The sequence below is a fragment of the Pleurodeles waltl genome, chromosome 9 (genome assembly GCF_031143425.1).
Source record: "Pleurodeles waltl isolate 20211129_DDA chromosome 9, aPleWal1.hap1.20221129, whole genome shotgun sequence".
NCBI classification, from domain to species: domain Eukaryota; kingdom Metazoa; phylum Chordata; class Amphibia; order Caudata; family Salamandridae; genus Pleurodeles; species Pleurodeles waltl.
In genome coordinates, this window is record NC_090448.1 from 155,864,320 (window position 1) to 155,882,767 (window position 18,448).

At 46.8% G+C, this 18,448-nt stretch overlaps 1 protein-coding gene across 3 annotated transcripts in view; it reads right to left on the reverse strand.

Moving 5' to 3' along the window:
• Positions 1–18,448, reverse strand: part of IL17RD (interleukin 17 receptor D) — a 199,576-nt gene that overhangs the window by 18,805 nt on the left and 162,323 nt on the right. For all 3 annotated transcript variants that reach the window (XM_069206466.1, XM_069206465.1, XM_069206467.1), the window contains one exon: positions 13,608–14,547. In XM_069206466.1, the coding sequence (XP_069062567.1) occupies positions 13,608–14,547 (940 nt within the window). The remainder of the gene's footprint in view (positions 1–13,607; positions 14,548–18,448) is intronic.

The window sequence follows — 18,448 nt, forward strand, 5'->3', positions numbered from 1 at the left end:
CCCAAGTGTCTGTAGTGATTTTCTCCCATGCTCTGTAATAATGACCTATTCGTCCCCCCACTGGTGTTGTGTGGAGGGGGTGAGTGACATGTGAGTCACTGTTTAGTAGTAGGGGTTTTGGGGCTTTGGAATCTTCCTCTATTTCTAGGGAATTGCCCTCCTCTATATTGTCCCCGAAAACCTCCTCTATACTGTCCTTGGTAACTGGACGGTGTGGCTTGTGAGGTGCTGGCTTGTGTGCTTTGACCCCGAAACCCCCCTCGAAAGGGCGGTTTACGGAATGAGCTGTAATTCCCTCTGCTCTGCGGGGAGTAGAGTGCGCCCATGGCTTTGGCAGTGTCCGTATCTTTTTTGAGTTTCTCAATCGCTGTGTCCACTTCTGGACCGAACAGTTCTTTTTCATTAAAAGGCATATTGAGAACTGCTTGTTGAATCTCTGGTTTAAATCCAGACGTTCGGAGCCATGCATGCCTTCTGATAGTTACAGATGTATTAATTGTCCGTGCAGCTGTATCTGCAGCGTCCATGGAGGAGCGGATCTGGTTGTTGGAGATGGCCTGTCCCTCCTCAACCACTTGTTTTGCCCTATTTTGGAAGTCTTTGGGCAGATGTTCAATGAGATGTTGCATCTCGTCCCAGTGGGCTCTGTCATAGCGCGCAAGTAGTGCCTGGGAGTTCGCGATGCGCCACTGGTTTGCAGCTTGTGCTGCGACTCTTTTACCAGCTGCATCAAACTTGCGGCTTTCTTTATCTGGGGGTGGTGCATCTCCAGATGTGTGAGAGTTGGCCCTTTTCCTAGCTGCTCCTACAACAACAGAGTCTGGTGGCAGCTGTGTTGTGATGAAAGCCGGGTCTGTAGGAGGCGGCTTATACTTTTTTTCCACCCTTGGTGTGATTGCCCTACTTTTGACCGGGTCCTTAAATATGTCTTTTGCGTGCCGGAGCATACCAGGGAGCATAGGCAGGCTTTGGTAGGAGCTGTGGGTGGAGGAGAGTGTGTTGAACAGGAAATCATCCTCGACCTGTTCTGAGTGGAGGCTTACGTTGTGAAATTGTGCTGCTCTAGCCACCACCTGAGAGTACGCGGTGCTGTCTTCTGGTGGAGATGGTTTTGTAGGGTATGCCTCTGGGCTGTTATCTGACACTGGGGCGTCGTATAGGTCCCATGCGTCCTGGTCTTGGTCACCCTGGCTCATGGTGGTGTGAGCTGGGGAGTGTGATGGCGTTTGTGCTGGTGAAACGTTAATCACGGGCGGAGGAGAGGGTGGTGGTGTAACTCTTTTCACCACTTTTGGTTGTGGTGCTTGTTCCGTCTGGAACTCCAACCTTCTCTTTCTCCTAATGGGGGGAAGGGTGCTTATTTTTCCTGTCCCCTGCTGAATGAAGATACGCTTTTGCGTATGGTCCGCATCCGTTGCTTGTAGCTCTTCCTCAAACCTATGCTTCTGCATTTGGGAGGTTAGCGAGTGCTCTTCTGTATAAGAGCCTGAAGCTGGGTCGCTTGCAGTTTGTTTCGGCGTCGAAACTGTGTCTGCGTGTTTTTTCGGCTCCGAGGTGACTTTTTTCCTTTTCGGGGCCGAAACCTCTCGGCGTCGATCTGTTTCGGTGCCGCTGTCTCGGCGTCGAGCCGTGTCCACACCGGCATCTCGGTGTCGAGGCTTGTCTCCAGCACTTTCTCGGTCCCGAGAAGGCTGCGTGCCGGTGTCTCGACCGGAGTCGGACGATCTCGGCACTGTTTGGGCCTTTTTCGGTGCTGACGGTCGGTCACCGATTTTATGGGTTGAGCCATGGCCTGATGGCAGTGGCGTCCCCTGGGCCTTGTAAATGTTTCTTTGTGTGGTTTTCGACGTCTTACTCACGGTTTGTGTATCGTCGAATCCTTCGGAGTCTGAGTCTTGGATCGAGAAGGTACCTTCCTCTTCCTGTTCCTCGAACTCCCGTCGGGCTGTCGGTGCGGACGCCATTTGAAGTCTTCTGGCTCGACGGTCTCGGAGTGTTTTTCTGGACCGGAACGCACGACAGGCCTCGCAGGTGTCTTCGCTGTGCTCAGGTGACAGGCACAGGTTGCAGACCAAGTGTTGGTCTGTGTAGGGGTATTTATTGTGGCATTTGGGGCAGAAACGGAACGGGGTCCGTTCCATCGGCGTTCTTCAGCACGCGGTCGGGCCGACCAGGCCCCGACGGAGGATCGAAAAATTACCCCGAAGGGCACCGGAGCTCTTCGATCTTCGATGCGGTGTTGAATGTAGGTATGCCGATCCCGAACGCAACAATACCGACGAAAATCTTCCGAAATTAACTATTTTTTCTGTTCCGAAACTCGGAGCGACAGGAACACGTCCGAACCCGATGGCGGAAAAAAAACAATCGAGGATGGAGTCGACGCCCATGCGCAATGGACACAAAAGGAGGAGTCACTCGGTCCCGTGACTCGAAAGACTTCTTCGAAGAAAAACAACTTGTAACACTCCGGCCCAACACCAGATGGCGAGCTATTGCAGAACATGCGTATCTACAGCGACAGATGCCATCGAACATATATATATATATATATATATATATATATATATATATATATATATATATATATATGGAAAATGTCACTTACCCAGTGTACATCTGTTTGTGGCATGATACGCTGCAGATTCACATGCTTTGCACATCCCGCCATCTAGTGTTGGGCTCGGAGTGTTACAAGTTGTTTTTCTTCAAAGAAGTCTTTTCGAGTCACGAGATCGAGGGACTCCTCCCCTTTCGGCTCCATTGCGCATGGGAGTCAACTCCATCTTAGATTGTTTTCCCCGCAGAGGGTGAGGTAGGAGTTGTGTATTATAGTAATAGTGCCCATGCAATGGAGTAAAAATTGATGTACATAATGTGGTTTAAAGCGATATATTTACAAATTTACAAATGTTCAAGATCAACTTCAAATGGCTACAGGCTCCCGGGGAGGCGGGTGGGCGCATGTGAATCTGCAGTGTATCATGCCACGAACAGATGTACACTGGGTAAGTGACATTTTCCATTCAATGGCATGTGTAGCTGCAGATACACATGCTTTGCATAGACTAGTAAGCAGTTATCTCCCCAAAAGCGGTGGCTCAGCCTGTAGGAGTTGGAGTTGTTTGAAATAAAGTTTGTAGCACTGCTTGTCCTACTGTGGCTTGTTGTGTTGTTAACACATCCACACAGTAATGCTTGGTGAACGTATGAGGCGTAGACCATGTGGCAGCCTTACATATTTCATTCATTGGAATAATTCCTAGAAAGGCCATGGTAGCACCTTTCTTCCTAGTTGAGTGTGCCTTTGGTGTGATAGGCAGTTCTCTTTTTGCTTTGAGATAACAGGTTTGAATGCATTTAACTATACATCTGGCAATGCCTTGTTTGGATATTGGATTCCCTGTATGAGGTTTTTGGAAAGCAACGAATAGTTGTTTTGTTTTTCGAATATGTTTTGTTCTGTCAATGTAGTACATTAATGCTCTTTTGATGTCTAATGTATGTAGTGCTCTTTCAGCTACAGAATCTGGTTCAGGAAAGAACACTGGTAGTTCTACTGTTTGATTTAAGTGGAACGGTGATATGACTTTTGGTAAGAACTTTGGATTTGTTTGTAAGACTACTTTATTCTTGTGTATCTGAATAAAGGGTTCTTGTATGGTAAATGCCTGTATTTCACTTACTCTTCTTAGAGATGTGATGGCAATTAGAAATGCTACTTTCCATGTTAAATATTGTATCTCACACGAGTGCATGGGTTCAAACGGTGGACCCATGAGCCGTGTTAAGACAATGTTGAGGTTCCACGAAGGAACTAGTGGTGTTCTTGGTGGGATAATTCTTTTCAGTCCCTCCATAAAAGCCTTTATGATTGGTATCCTAAATAGTGAAATTGAATGCGTAATTTGCAGATAAGCTGAAATTGCTGTGAGATGTATTTTAATGGATGAGAAAGCTAGCTTTGACTTTTGTAAGTGCAGTAGGTAGCTGACGATTTCTTTAGCAGATGCGTGTAAGGGTTGACTTTGTGTATTATGGCAGTAATAAACAAATCTTTTCCACTTATTTGCATAGCAATGTCTTGTGGTTGGTTTTCTAGCTTGTTTTATGACCTCCATACATCCCTGTGTACGGTCTAGATGTCCGAATTCTAAGACTTCAAGAGCCAAATTGCTAGATTCAGCGATGCTGGATTTGGGTGTCTGATCTGTTGTTTGTGTTGAGTTAACAGATCTGGTCTGTTCGGTAGTTTGACATGAGGCACTACTGAAAGGTCTAGTAGTGTTGTGTACCAAGGTTGTCTTGCCCAAGTTGGTGCTATTAGTAGGAGTATGAGTTTGTTTTGACTCAATTTGTTTACTAGGTATGGAAGGAGTGGGAGAGGGGGAAAAGCGTATGCAAATATCCCTGACCAACTCATCCATAACGCATTGCCCTGAGACTGATCCTGTGGGTACCTGGATGCGAAGTTTTGGCATTTTGCGTTTTCTTTTGTTGCAAATAGATCTATTTGTGGTGTTCCCCATCTTTGGAAGTAAGTGTTTAGTATTTGGGGTTGAATCTCCCATTCGTGGATCTGTTGGTGATCCCGAGAGAGATTGTCTGCTAACTGGTTCTGAATTCCTGGAATGAACTGCGCTATTAGGCGAATGTGGTTGTGAATCGCCCAATGCCAAATTTTCTGTGCCAGGAGACACAACTGTGTTGAGTGTGTTCCTCCCTGTTTGTTCAGATAATACATCGTTGTCATGTTGTCTGTTTTGACAAGAATGTGTTTGTGGATTATTATAGGTTGAAAAGCTTTCAACGCTGGAAATACTGCCAGTAATTCTAAGTTATTTATGTGAAACTGTCTCTGCTGAGTGTCCCATTGTCCTTGGATGCTGTGTTGGTTGAGGTGTGCTCCCCACCCTATCATGGAGGCATCCGTTGTTATTACGTATTGAGGCACTAGGTCTTGGAAAGGCCGCCCTTTGTTTAAATTTATAGTGTTCCACCATTGAAGCGAGGTGTATGTTTGTCGGTCTATCAACACTAGATCTTGAAGTTGACCCTGTGCCTGTGACCATTGTGATGCTAGGCACTGTTGTAAGGGCCGCATGTGAAATCTTGCGTTTGGGACAATGGCTATGCATGAGGACATCATGCCTAGTAGTTTCATCACTATTTTGACTTGTATCTTTTGTTTTGGGTGCATGGCCTGTATTACGTTGTGAAATGCCTGTACCCTTTGTGGACTTGGAGTGGCAATCCCTTTTGTTGTGTTGATTGTCGCTCCTAAGTATTGTTGTATTTGACACAGCTGAAGGTGTGACTTGTTGTAGTTGAGTGAGAAACCTAGTTTGTGAAGGGTTTCTATGACATACTTTGGGTGTTGTGAGCACCGTTCCTGCGTGTTGGTTTTTATTGACCAATCGTCTAGGTACGGGAACACATGTATTTGCTGTCTTCTGATATGAGCAGCCACTACTGCCAGGCATTTTGTAAAAACTCTTGGCGCAGTTGTTATCCCAAATGGCAACACTTTGAATTGGTAATGTACCCCTTGGAATACAAACCTTAAGTACTTTCTGTGTGAAGGATGTATCGGTATATGAAAGTACGCATCCTTTAGGTCTAGTGTTGTCATGTAGTCTTGTTGTTTGAGCAATGGGATTACGTCCTGCAGTGTCACCATGTGAAAGTGATCTGATTTGATGTAGATATTTAATATTCTGAGATCTAATATAGGTCTTAGAGTTTTGTCTTTTTTGGGTATGAGAAAGTACAGTGAGTAAACTCCTCTTCCTCTTTGATGAATTGGTTCCAACTCTATTGCATCTTTTTGCAACAATGCTTGAACTTCTAGTTGTAGAAGATCTATGTGTTGTTTTGACATGTTGTGTGTTTTCGGTGGGACATTTGGAGGGAATTCTAGAAATTCTATTGCAATAACCATGCTGGATAATGGCTAGGACCCACGTGTCTGTTGTTATTTCCTCCCAGTTTTTGTAGAACTTGGTTAGTCTCCCCCCACTGGTGTCATGTGTTGGGGATTTGTGACATGGAAGTCACTGTTTATTTTGTGCAGTTTTGGGACTTTGGAACTTCCCTCTACTCTTTGGGAACTGTCCCCCTCTATATTGTCCCCGAAAGGTTCCCCGCTGGTATTGGCTCTGATAAGTGGGCCTTGTTTGTGAGGTTGTGGGTTCAGTGCTTTGTCCTCGAAACCCCCCTCGAAACTGTGACTTTCGAAATGTGCCTCTGCTCTGTGGGGAGTAGAGTGTGCCCATGGCTTTGGCCGTATCAGTGTCTTTTTTAAGTTTTTCGATAGCAGTGTCCACCTCCGGCCCAAACAACTGCTGTCCGTTAAATGGCATATTCAGCACGGCTTGTTGTATTTCCGGCTTGAATCCAGATGTACGCAGCCATGCATGTCTCCGTATTGTTACTGCTGTATTGACAATCCTAGCAGCTGTGTCTGCTGCATCCATTGCTGACCGTATCTGATTGTTCGAGATACTCTGTCCTTCCTACACCACTTGTTACGCTCGTTTTTGGAACTCCTTGGGCAAATGTTCTATAAAATGTTGCATTTCGTCCCAATGAGCCCTCTCATATCTTGCCAACAATGCCTGTGAGTTGGCAATGCGCCATTGGTTGGCTGCTTGTGCCGCCACTCTTTTACCAGCCGCGTCAAACTTACGACTCTCTTTGTCTGGAGGTGGTGCATCTCCAGAAGTGTGTGAGTTCGCCCTCTTGCGTGCTGCACCTACTACCACGGAGTCTGGTGTTAACTGTTGTGTGATGTACACAGGGTCTGTTGGTGGCGGTTTATATTTTTTCTCCACCCTTGGAGTTATGGCCCTTCCTTTGACAGGCTCTTCAAACACTTGTTTGGAGTGTTTTAGCATTCCAGGTAGCATGGGGAGGCTCTGGTACCGGCTATGTGTGGACGACAGTGTGTTAAATAGAAAGTCGTCTTCAATTGGCTCTGCATGCAGGCTGACATTATGAAACGCCGCTGCTCTTGACACCACCTGTGTGTAGGCGGTAGAGTCCTCAGGTGGTGACGGTCTAGCTGGATAACAGTTGGGACTGTTATCTGGCACTGGTGCATCATAAAGATCCCACGTGTCTGGATCATCCTGACTCATCCCTGTATGAGTTGGGGACTGCATCATTGGTGGAGTGGCTACCGGTGATGGTTGTGGTGAGCGTTGTGGAGATGGGGGTGGGGCTACTTGTCTTGCCACTTTTGCCTGTGGCTGCTTGTCTTTTTCTTGGAAGGCAAGTTTCTGTTTCATTCTTATTGGAGGGAGAGTACTGATCTTCCCTGTCTCCTTTTGAATGTGGAGCCTTCTTTGTGTGTAATCTGGCTCCATTGTCTCTAGCTCCTGTCCAAATCTATGTGTTTGCATTTGTGAGGACAGGCCTTGTTCCTCTGTGTAGGAACTTGTTTTCGGTTCTGAGGCCGGATGTTTCGGTACCAAAACCTTTTCGGCTGCCTTTTTCGGTTCCGACGACACTTTTTTGCTCTTCGGCGTAGTGATCTCTCGTGCCGACTTGCTTCGGTGCCGCTCTCTCGGTGCCGAGATTGCTCTGACCAGGTGTCTCGGGGTCGAGTCTGCTCTGTGCCGGTATCTCGACCGGAGTCGGATGACTTCGACACATGCATGCCCTTTTTCGGTGCCGATGCTCGGTCACCTATTATTCGGGTTAAGCCATGGCCTGCCGGCGGTGGCGTCCCCTGGGCCTTTGTGGTCTTTGCGTGAGTTTTGTGTATCGACGTCTTACTCACGGCTTTCGGCGTCTGTTCAGGATCGACCTCTTCCGAGTCAGAATCCTCGATGGAGAAGGTTTCCTCTTCTTCCTCCATGTGTTTTTGTCCTGTCGGCACTGACGCCATCTGTAGTCTTCTTGCTCTTCGGTCCCTTAAGGTCTTTCTGGACCGAAATGCTCGACAGGCCTCACAAGTATCCTCCTTGTGTTCTGGAGACAAACACAAATTACAGACCAGATGCTGATCTGTATAAGGATACTTGTTGTGACATTCGGGGCAGAAGCGGAATGGGGTCGTTCCATTAGCCTTGAAGACGCACGTGCTCGGGCCGACCAGGCCCCGCCGGGGAAATCGAAAACCCCGTAGGGCCGCCGGAGCTCTTCAAAATTCGGTCTCGATCTGTTGTAACTAACCCGATACCGAACGTAAACAATACCGTCGAAATTTCCGAGATTTTCACAAACTTTCCGAACCGAAATGCGGAGCGAAAAGGAACACGTCCGAACCCGATGGCGGAAAGAAAACAATCTAAGATGGAGTCGAAGCCCATGCGCAATGGAGCCAAAAGGGGAGGAGTCCCTCGATCTCATGACTCGAAAAGACTTCTTCAAAGAAAAACAACTTGTAACACTCCGAGCCCAACACTAGCTGGCGGGATGTGCAAAGCATGTGTATCTGCAGCTACACATGCCATCGAACATATATATATATATCTGCGGAGGACTATGATTCAGGTACAAGTGATCCTTTTGGATCCGCAAAAACAGTTCCACCTGGTCTGGACCAATTAAAGAAAAAAAAACACTTTGGTATCTGGGGAAGCAGTAGGTCCTGATGAAATCGTGCTACAATTTGACAAACTTCAGGGAGTGGTCGAAATTTCCTCCCTGGTCATAGCAGCATCCCAAAAATCTCGGTCTTTCCATCCTACCTTATTCAATGGAGAGGCCTCCAAGTACTGCCAACTGTTTCCGGTGTCCTGTTGCACTTTCTTCCGATACAGCCCCTCATAGTATACCTGGAACACCTCTCAAATGTTTTCCCTGTCTGTGACCAGAACCCCTTGGTCATCTCAGATTTAATCTATGTCGCCTTAATTTGCCCTCAGTCGAGTCTGTACTGCTAAGAGGTGACCCACCTGTTCACTAAATTTATAGCATTCACGCCTCCAGGCAACAAACTTATCAACCGTTTTTTTTTTTATGAGATGTTACTGATCATAGCCTTAGCTAACATCACTTTATGTTGAGCTCTCTCTAGATTGAACACTTCAACCACTGCCGAGATTAACTAAGCCTCAGCTTCCCCTAATGCTCTATACAGTCCATAAGCTGCTAATTCTGCCTTTTTTGCTAATTCGGGCTAAAACTGAGCATCTTGCCCACCGACACCTCCGTTGAAAGTGTCCTAAACAATCCCATGTGGGGCACTCCCTCTATTAAATTAAAAGAATTTGGGTATCTAAACATTCATATGCCGGATATAGTCCTTATCCCTGAGAAATGTTCTCCCAATTGAGCAGTTATACTGCATCTTATATTGACCATCCACACAAATCTCAAACATGAGTGGATTGTGATCATACATTACTGGGGGGTATTTTTTGTAATCACAGTTTTGGAGTAAACTACGGAAAATCAAAAAGTAGTCTAGCCAAACATGTTTCTTATGGGGGGAGAAAAAATAAGAATAGCCTGGATCTGGGGTCTTCACTTTATGCCAAACGTTAGTCAACCCATGATCCTTTCCTAGATGAAACAGCAATTTAAAAACATTAGGCTTCCGGCCTCAGTAAGCATGACCCCCCTATACCAAAAAAGGCCACCGACTACATTAATGTTAAAATCCCCACAGATTATAATTTGGATTGGCCATAAAACCAATTTCACAGACAACCAGTTAAAAATGGCTGGGTCCTCTAACGGTGACCCATACACCCAGAAAAGTGTAAAGGAGCTTTTAACATCTTGTTATTCAACAACAACCCATCACCCATATTTGTCAGCAGGGCTACGTTAAAAGTAGCATAAATTATTTTATGCCAAGGTTGCCACTCCCCAAGTCCTAGTACATTGTGTTGTACCCAGAATTAGTGTAAAGCCTACAGCTTCAAGTAATTTTCGGCTTGCCCCCTCAACATGTGTTTCCTATGAGCAAAGAATTTCTGCTTGCAAAACTTTTAAATCGGGGATAATGCAACCTCAGACGAAAAACAGTCCTCACATTACAGAACGACCCCCCCTTAAGAGCAGTCCACAGACAAACCCAAATTAATCAAATCATACTGTGTCCTGGCTAGACCATCCCTAACGCCGGATGTCAGCGCATTCAAATACTCTTTAGCTGTGGTTTCAGAGGTAAATTAGCATGTTTTGCCCTGAAAGTTTACCTTCGGCCGGGCAGGACTGATCAAAAAATGTCTTGAAAGGGTTTTATCAGCTGTTGCAGTCGCCACCTCCTCTCTACTGTCACATGGCAGAATCAGGTCTCATAAAGAAGGTCTGGCCATTGAAGGTATGTTTGTCATCAGGTCGGGCTTTTTCAAAAATTGCTTACCTCAGCAGATAGTTTCTGAAATAGACGAGCACCGCTCTGGGTAGAACAACAGCCTCTTCTTGTGCCGCCCCCTGCTTTTTGATCATCAGAGGAAAACTGTGTACTCTCTGGACCTCCATACCCTAATTCCAAGTGGTCAACTCTGGGAAGGCTCCCCGAGCAGAGATGGCAAGAAGGCCCTTATTCCCCCACGTTCCATCCCTTCTGCAAATCCTAGAAATCTGTTTTGCCTTTGTCGATTCTCAAAATCCTTGATTTTCTATAATATATTAGCAGTTGGGACTCATGCGCCTCTGTTTGACCTTTAAGTGTCCCCATGTCCGATTCCAGCATTATAGTGTGGTCTTCTACTGAGGCGATCCTTTTACCGTCGCAAGACCTGTGGGACTCCCTCGCCACCTTCTTCCACCACAAGATCACAGACATCCATGACAGCTTTAACAACCAGACCACCCTGACAACCACCGACTCCTCAGACTCTCCACCCACCATCGACTACGACCCCCTGCTTGCCTGGGCCAACGTGAACGTAGAAGACATCATCAAAACCATGAGCACTATCCATTCTGGCTCTCTGTCAGACCCATGCCTGCACCACATCTTCAACAAAGCCAGCGCCACCATCGCACCCCACCTCTGCAAAGTCATCAACATCTCCTTCGAGACCGCGACCTTCCCTGTGAGCTGGAAGCACGCAGAGATCAACGCCCTACTCAAGAAACCCAAGGCGGACCAGAGAGACCTCAAGAATTTCCGTGCCATCTCCCTACTCCCATTCCCGGCTAAGGTCATCGAGGAGATCGTCAACAGACGACTGACCCACTACCTCAAAGAGAACAACATCCTGGACCCATCCCAGTCAGGGTTCTGCAGCAACCACAGGCTCGAAACTGCCCTCGTCGCCGCCACCGATGACATCATGGCCCTGCTTGACAACGGTGAAACCGCGGCCCTCATCCTCCTGGACCTCTCTGCCGCCTTCAACACCATCTGCCACCGCACCCTACAAGCACGCCTCCACAATGCAGGGATCCGGGACAAAGATCTGGAATGGACCACCTCCTTCCTATCCGGCAGAACCCAGAGCATACGCATCTCCCCATTCCGATCCAAAGCCTCCAATATCATCTGCAGCGTACCCCAAGGATCGTCCCTCAGCCCAACACTATTCAACGTCTACATGGCCCCGCTCGTCCACGTCGCCCGGTTGCACGATCTCAACATCATCTCCTATGCCGACGACACCCAACTGATCCTCTCCCTTACCAAGGACCCTCTCATCACCAAATCCAACCTCCACGAAGGAATGAAGCCCGTCACCAGATGGATGAAGAACAGCAGACTGAAGCTGAACTCAGATAAGATGGAGGTCCTCATTCTCTGTGCCAACCCCTCAGCCTGGGACGACTCCTGGTGGCCGACCGCACTGGGAGCAGCCCCGACACCCGACCACGCATGCAACCTGGGCGTCATCCTCGACTCAACACTCTCCATGACCAAGCAAGTCAATGCCGTCTCCTCCTGCTTCAACACCATCCGCATGCTCCGCAAGATCTACAGGTGGATCCCCACAGAAACAAAAAGAACAGTCACCCAGGCCCTCATCAGCAGCAGACTTGACTACGGAAACGCCCTCTACGTAGGAGCCCCAGCCAAACTCCTCAAACAAATGCAACGTATACAAAACACCTCTGCACGCCTGATCCTCGACGTACGCCGCCACAGCCACATCACTCCCTACCTGAGAGACCTATGCTGGCTCCCTGTCAACAAAAGGATAACCTTCAAGCTCCTCACCCACGCACACAAGGCACTCCACAACACCGGTCCAGCCTACGTTACAGACGACTCACCTTCTACACCCCTAACCGCCAGCTCCGCTCAGCCGACCTCGCCACCGTCCCTCGCATCCAAAGAACGACCACCGAAGCAGATCCTTCTCCCACCTCGCCGCCAAGACCTGGAACACCCTCCCATGACAGACCAAAGACCTGCTGACATTCAGGAGGCTTCTCAAAACCTGGCTGTTCGAGCAGTAGCAGCACCCCCCCATCCCCTCAGCACCTTGAGACCCTCACAGGTGTGTAGCGCGCTCTACAAGTGTACTCTGATTGATTATGATAGCTACCATGGGGACACCCAAAAGGTGCAAACAACAACTGACTTGCCTTTTAGTTAACTATTGGCATTATTGTCAGGGTGGAAGGGAAGCACGAAGGTTTCTAAATTCAAGTTTGAAAAATATCACGGGAAAAAAAAAAAAAGAAAAAAAAAAAAAAAAAAAAAAAAAAAAAAAACTTTTAATGCACTTACAATCTGATTTCCTAAGGTGAAACACTTCTGCATGGAATATATTTTTTGAATTTTGAAGACACTCATATTTTTACATGTTTGCTGCAAGATATATTTATCAATAGGGGTGTTCCTAAAGTTAAGCTGCAGTGCAGGACACCCTCATTTCTCCACTTCTTTAACTGCGATTAACCTTTAAATAAACGCTTGCCCGTTTATTAAACATATTTTAAATGTTAGTGCTGAGTCAAGTAAATGGGAGCTAAGTGCTGCTGTTGGGCCACATGTAAAGGTCAGGATGGCTGGATGCGGCCCGCGGACCATACTTTGACTATCACTGATCTAAAGCAAGGCAGAGGTTACACACCGGGTGCGTGTCTTTTTGTGCATACTTCTGGTGGTAATTTTTGCAAATTTAGAACAGCATGGTCTCCATTACTCTGACTTGGGCATTCTCATCGCTCCATCGTGTGTAATCAGCACCTGCTTGTCAGCCATCTGTTCCCATTAGACAAATTTCTGTACAAAAAAACATCCGGGAGAAGTAGGATGACGTCACTAGAGGACACCAAATGGTATTTCCGTCGATGCCCACCAGCAAACCAAAATCCAAACAGAAGGACTACAAAACAGAGGAGAATTCCGGACCCAACCACTAGATGGCTGAATAATTCACAGCATGTGAATCCTGAAAAGATTCATGCTGCAAAACCACTGGTTACGGGTGAACTGCCCTCGCCTCACCATGCCACACAAAGGGTGCAGCCCTCTGGCGCTGGGCACAGTGGCTGCCTCCTTCAGAGTATCACAGGCATAGAATAATAAAGCAAAAATGCAGGCCAGAAAGGCTGCTGCCGTAACACATGCATAAAAGCAGCAACACCATGAGTTATTTATTTTTCCTATTAGTGGTCAACCGCAATATGCCCACACTACATTGACTGCCACAGAAATTGACAGTGGCATCATAAAGGAATGAACAATCATACTTTACCTAATCCGGAGGATGAGGAGACACTCTCTGTGATCGAGGAAGTCTCTATATGGTCAATCAAAAGCCCTTCCATTAGCGGAAGGGATATTTCTGATGAGGGAACAGAAGAATCATATATTCCTGAATCTCGAGGCATATCTGGAGGGTTGGTCACTTTCACCACATGCAACAAAGGTTGTAGCACCACACCTTCCGCTCCCATGTCCTGCGAATCAGAATCACTCATGTTCAAGTGCTGAATTAAAGAGCGGGAGTTAGAATTAATAGCATTGACAACAATGCCATCTGTTTTGATGTAGAAATCTCCTTCGGACAACTGTTGGCTTGCTACATCATTTAAAACCAGGCCAGAGTCAAATTTTTCCAACACAGGCTCATGTGAAGGAAGAGGTGGCAAAGGAGGTGCTGGACTCAATTGCTTTTCAAACCAGTCAGGCTCTTGGTCGATATACTGGTGCATGTTGCAGATTGCAACATAAAGCGCCCGACCAGACTTGCTCCGAAAGTAGTTTCGCTTGCTTATGTTGGTCGGATACTGCTCAGGGTCTTGCAATCTCTGGTCCTTGGAGTGCAGACGAGAGTAGAGCTGAGGCAGATGATCCATGAGCTTGAACTTGGTAGTAATATCCAGGGCACTCGGAATGTCGCTCTCACAAGAGTAATCAAAGTACACTGAAATAAACCTGCCAAGCTCTTCTGAATTCTGCTTCATCTGGCGCAGCTTCTCCACCATCATTGACACAGCAAGTACAAAAAGATCTTCCTTCTGAGGCTCTCTTTTTGTGCCTTTCTCCAGCTTCTTGGTCCTCTTTTCCACAAAGTACTTCATGCCTTTGGAACACACGATGATGAAGTAGTGGCATTCTTTCATTTTACGCTTCAGCCAGTCCTTCTGGCCACTTTTGCGGATTTTGATGTGCTCCCACATATCCAGGGCGACCTGAAAAAAATACAAGAAAAGGGTTTATACATTACTTCCTGGCATATGCTCCATACCGGATGTGGTTGTGTTATCAGAGAACGTGATACATTTATGTATATCTTTCTCTGGCTATTTTATTAATCCTCTACTTCTATCTCTCTCTTATACACACAGATAGAGTGGCAGAGATAGATGGTGGGATGTAGATGGAGAGAAAGATCAAGCGATAGCCTGAGAGAGGTACAGCGAAGAGAGATAGACAGACGTGTGCTACGGTAGTGAAACTAAATGGGACCCTATTACAGGTTATTTGTGGCAACTGTATTCATAAATGCACATTCACACACTTATTATTACTGTGTAAGGTGAAATTTGAGTTTCGCACTGTACAGCAGTCTGAGGCAGTAAATCAGTTAATTCACACAGGGAAACAACTCTCCCAATAACCACTGGGTCGCTCCACGGGGTGTGATACTGCATATCCTGCTCGTCGATCTTTGGTTAAAAAAAGTATGCATGAAAATGTATCATGCCATTAACCATATGAGCAGATGTGCAGATTATGGTTAATATGCAACTCGGCTCTCGCTCCAAAGTGTGTAATATGTGTAGTGTTTCATCAGGACAAAGACCACCAGGTATCTCTGCAGTCAATTCAAATGATGAACACCTACAGATTAGGCTCTGCCGAGGATTTATGACGCTTGCGCAATATTGTCCAAGAACTGAGGAAATACGATTAAATTGTCAATCAAAAACTGAGCTGCTCTGTGGTAGCAAAGTCAGGTCAACATTCTATGTTCTTAAGATTAACGATGGATTTGGTCTATGCTTACAGCTAACCTAAAAAATAAATAAATTAAAAAAATAACTTGGGATTTTTAAATGGCAAAGAATTGTTATTTGCAGATTAACCACATTGACAGGAATGAGGCGCCCAAACCCCCGGCACAACGTTGTCTTAGCTGCTAATAATGGTGTACTTATCAGCCGGACTCTGTGAGGTAAAGCCAACCACTCAATAAGGGATCTTCTGTTAAAATGCATTTATCTCGTTCATGTATGATTTCAAACGGGAGTACTATGGGCGTTGATTAACCAAAATGCCAGCAGTTGCCGAAGTGCATCACATCTTTTAATACCACCAATGACCTCACAGAATTGCCCACCTTCCCCCTCCCCTAACCCCTCAGACTACTGGAAGTTGCCTGACTAGCTGGGTGGATCTAGGGGGAGGGATTCTGTGGAAACTACCGAAAGTAAACAAATCTCGTGCCCATTCCTTTCCTAGCCTTTCACATTTGCCACCAGCCCTCTGAAACGGCTATGGGAGAGTTGAGTGCTATTTTAAACAAGCGTTGGCAAAGCCAATAGGTCTCGCCTATACAAGAGCTATTGGTGTTGCCAATATGCTTTAGCCATGATGTACACCAGCATGGCTGCTGTTCAGCGTAGCTAAACGTTAATGGGGTACAGGAGGATAGAGTGTCGTAAAGTGGAGTGTTATGGAGTGGCGCAGAGAGTCATGAAGTGCCATGGAGAGGCTTTGAGTTGAGTGGAGTGTCATGGAGTGACGTAACGTGTTGTGGAATGAGTAGAATGTGGTAAAGCAGAAAGGCGTAGAGTTGAGTGGTGTAGAATGGCATAGTGTTGCGGAGAGTTGTAGAACAAAGTGGAGTGACATAGAAGGTGTTGTGTAGAATAGAGTGGTGTATTGTTGTGTATAGTGGCGTAGAACGGAGTAGATTGTCAGAGTGGAGTGGCGTGGAGTGACAGGGTGGACTAGGAGAGTTAAATGGCAGAGTGGAGTAGTGTTGCACAGTCGAGTGGCATAGAGTGCAGCGCAGTGTAGTGGTGAGTGCAGTGTTGCAGAGTAAAGTTGCGTGGAGTGGTCAGAGAGGAGTGGCAGAGAATAGAGTAGCACAGAGTGGAGTAGTGGAGCAGAGGAGAGTAGTCTGTCATAGAACAGAGAGTAGTAAAGTGCCATGGAGTGACATAGAGCGAGTTGAGTAGAGCATCAGAGTGGAGTAGTGTGGTAGAGAGGCAAAGAGTAGAGTATTGTAGAGTGGAGTAGAGATTAATGGAGTAGAATATCGTAGAGTGGAATATCGTGGTGTGTAGTGTCAGACTAGAGTGGCCTAGAGTGAAGTGGCATAAAGTACAGTGGTGCAGAATAGAATGGCAGAGTGCAGTGCTGCAGAGAGCACTGGTTCTGAGTAAAGTGGTGTGAAGTGCATTGGCATACGGTTCAGTGGCATAGTGTAGATTGTTTCAGAGTAGAGTGAAGTGGCATACAGTGAAATGGCATACAGTGGAGTAGTGCAGAGTAAAGTGCAGAGGTGTAGAGTGGCACAGAGTGGTGTAGGTTGCAGTGGTGCATAGTAGGGAGGAGTGGCATAGAATGGAGAGTGGGCTAGTGTATTGTGCATTGGCTTAGAGTTGACTGGTGCAGGTTAGAGGACAGTGGCATAGAGTGTAGTGGTGCAGAGTAGAGTGGTGTTGAGTTTAGTGGCTGAGAGTGCAGTCTTGTAGAGTAGAGTGTCAGAGTGCAGCATCAAAGTGCAGTGGCAGAGTGAACTAGCATAGCATAGAATAGTGTAGAGAGAAACGTTGTAGACTACAGTGGTGCAGAGAAGAATAGAGTGGCATAGCGTGCAGTGACAGAGCGCAACAGTGTGGAGTGATGTAGAGTGCAGTGGTGTAGAATGCAGTGGCACAGTGTGTTACAGAGTGCAGTGAAGTGTTGTAGATTGCAGTGGTGCAGAGTAGTTGGCATAGAGTGCACTGATGTTGAGCGCAGTGTCAGTAGAGTGGTGCAGTGTAAATGATTAAAGTGTTGTGGCATAGAGTGGACTATAGCGACATGCAGTGCAGTGGCATAAAGTAGACTGTTTCAGAGTAGTGTGGAGTGGTGCAGCGTTGGTTGCACTGGTGCAGGGTAGAGTGCAGGGTAAAGTAGTGGCAGAGTAGTGGTGTAGAGTGGAGTGGCACAGAGAGCAGTTTTGTAGAGTGGCATAGAGTGTAGTAGCATAGAGTGCATTGGCTTAGAGTAGAATGGGGTAGAGTAGAGTGGAGTAGCGTTCAGTGGCAGCGACTGCAGTGGCATGGAGTGGTGCACAATAAATGTGACAGAGTGCAATGGTGTACAGTAGTGGAGTAGAGTGCAGTGCCATAGAGTGCATTTGTTTTGAGTAAAGGGGTGTAGAGTGCATTGTCGTAGAGTGCAGCAGAACAGAATAGAGTGGAGTAGAGTGTAGTGATGCAGGGTAAACTGCAGTGCCATAGAGGTGAGTGGTGCAGAGTGGAATAGTGTTAGAGTGCAGTTGTGTAGAGTAGAGTAGAATGGCTTCGAGTGAATTGGCATAGAGTGCAGTGGTGTGGAGTGTTGTAGAGTGTAGCAGAGCACAGCGCACTGGCACAGTGCAAAAGTCCAGGGGCATAGAGTGGTACAAAGTACAGTGCAGTGGCAAAGGGTGCAGAGTAGTGTGGTGGATAGTGTAGTGTTGCAGAGTGGAGTGGTTTGGTGCAGTGTTGCAGAGTGGAGTGGAGCAGAGTGGAGTGGTTTGGTGCAGGGTAGAGTGCAATGGCAAGAGTGGAGTGATTTGGAGTACAGTATTGTAAAATGTAGTGGCACTGTCCTCTGGCGTAGAGTGGGGTAGAGTAGAGTGCATTGCCCTAGAATGCAGTGGTGCAGAGAGCAGTACTGAATAGCAGACTGTCGGCGTGCATTGTAGTGGTGTAAAGTAGAGGGATGCAGAGTAGAAAAGAGTGGCATAGCGTGCAGTGACGTAGAATAAAATGGCGTAGAGTGCAGATGGCTTTGAATGCAGTGACAGAGGACAATGGTGTAGAGTGTCGCAGAGTAGAGTGTAGTGGCACCGAATAGACTGTAAGTGCAGTGGTGCAAGGTAGAGTAGTG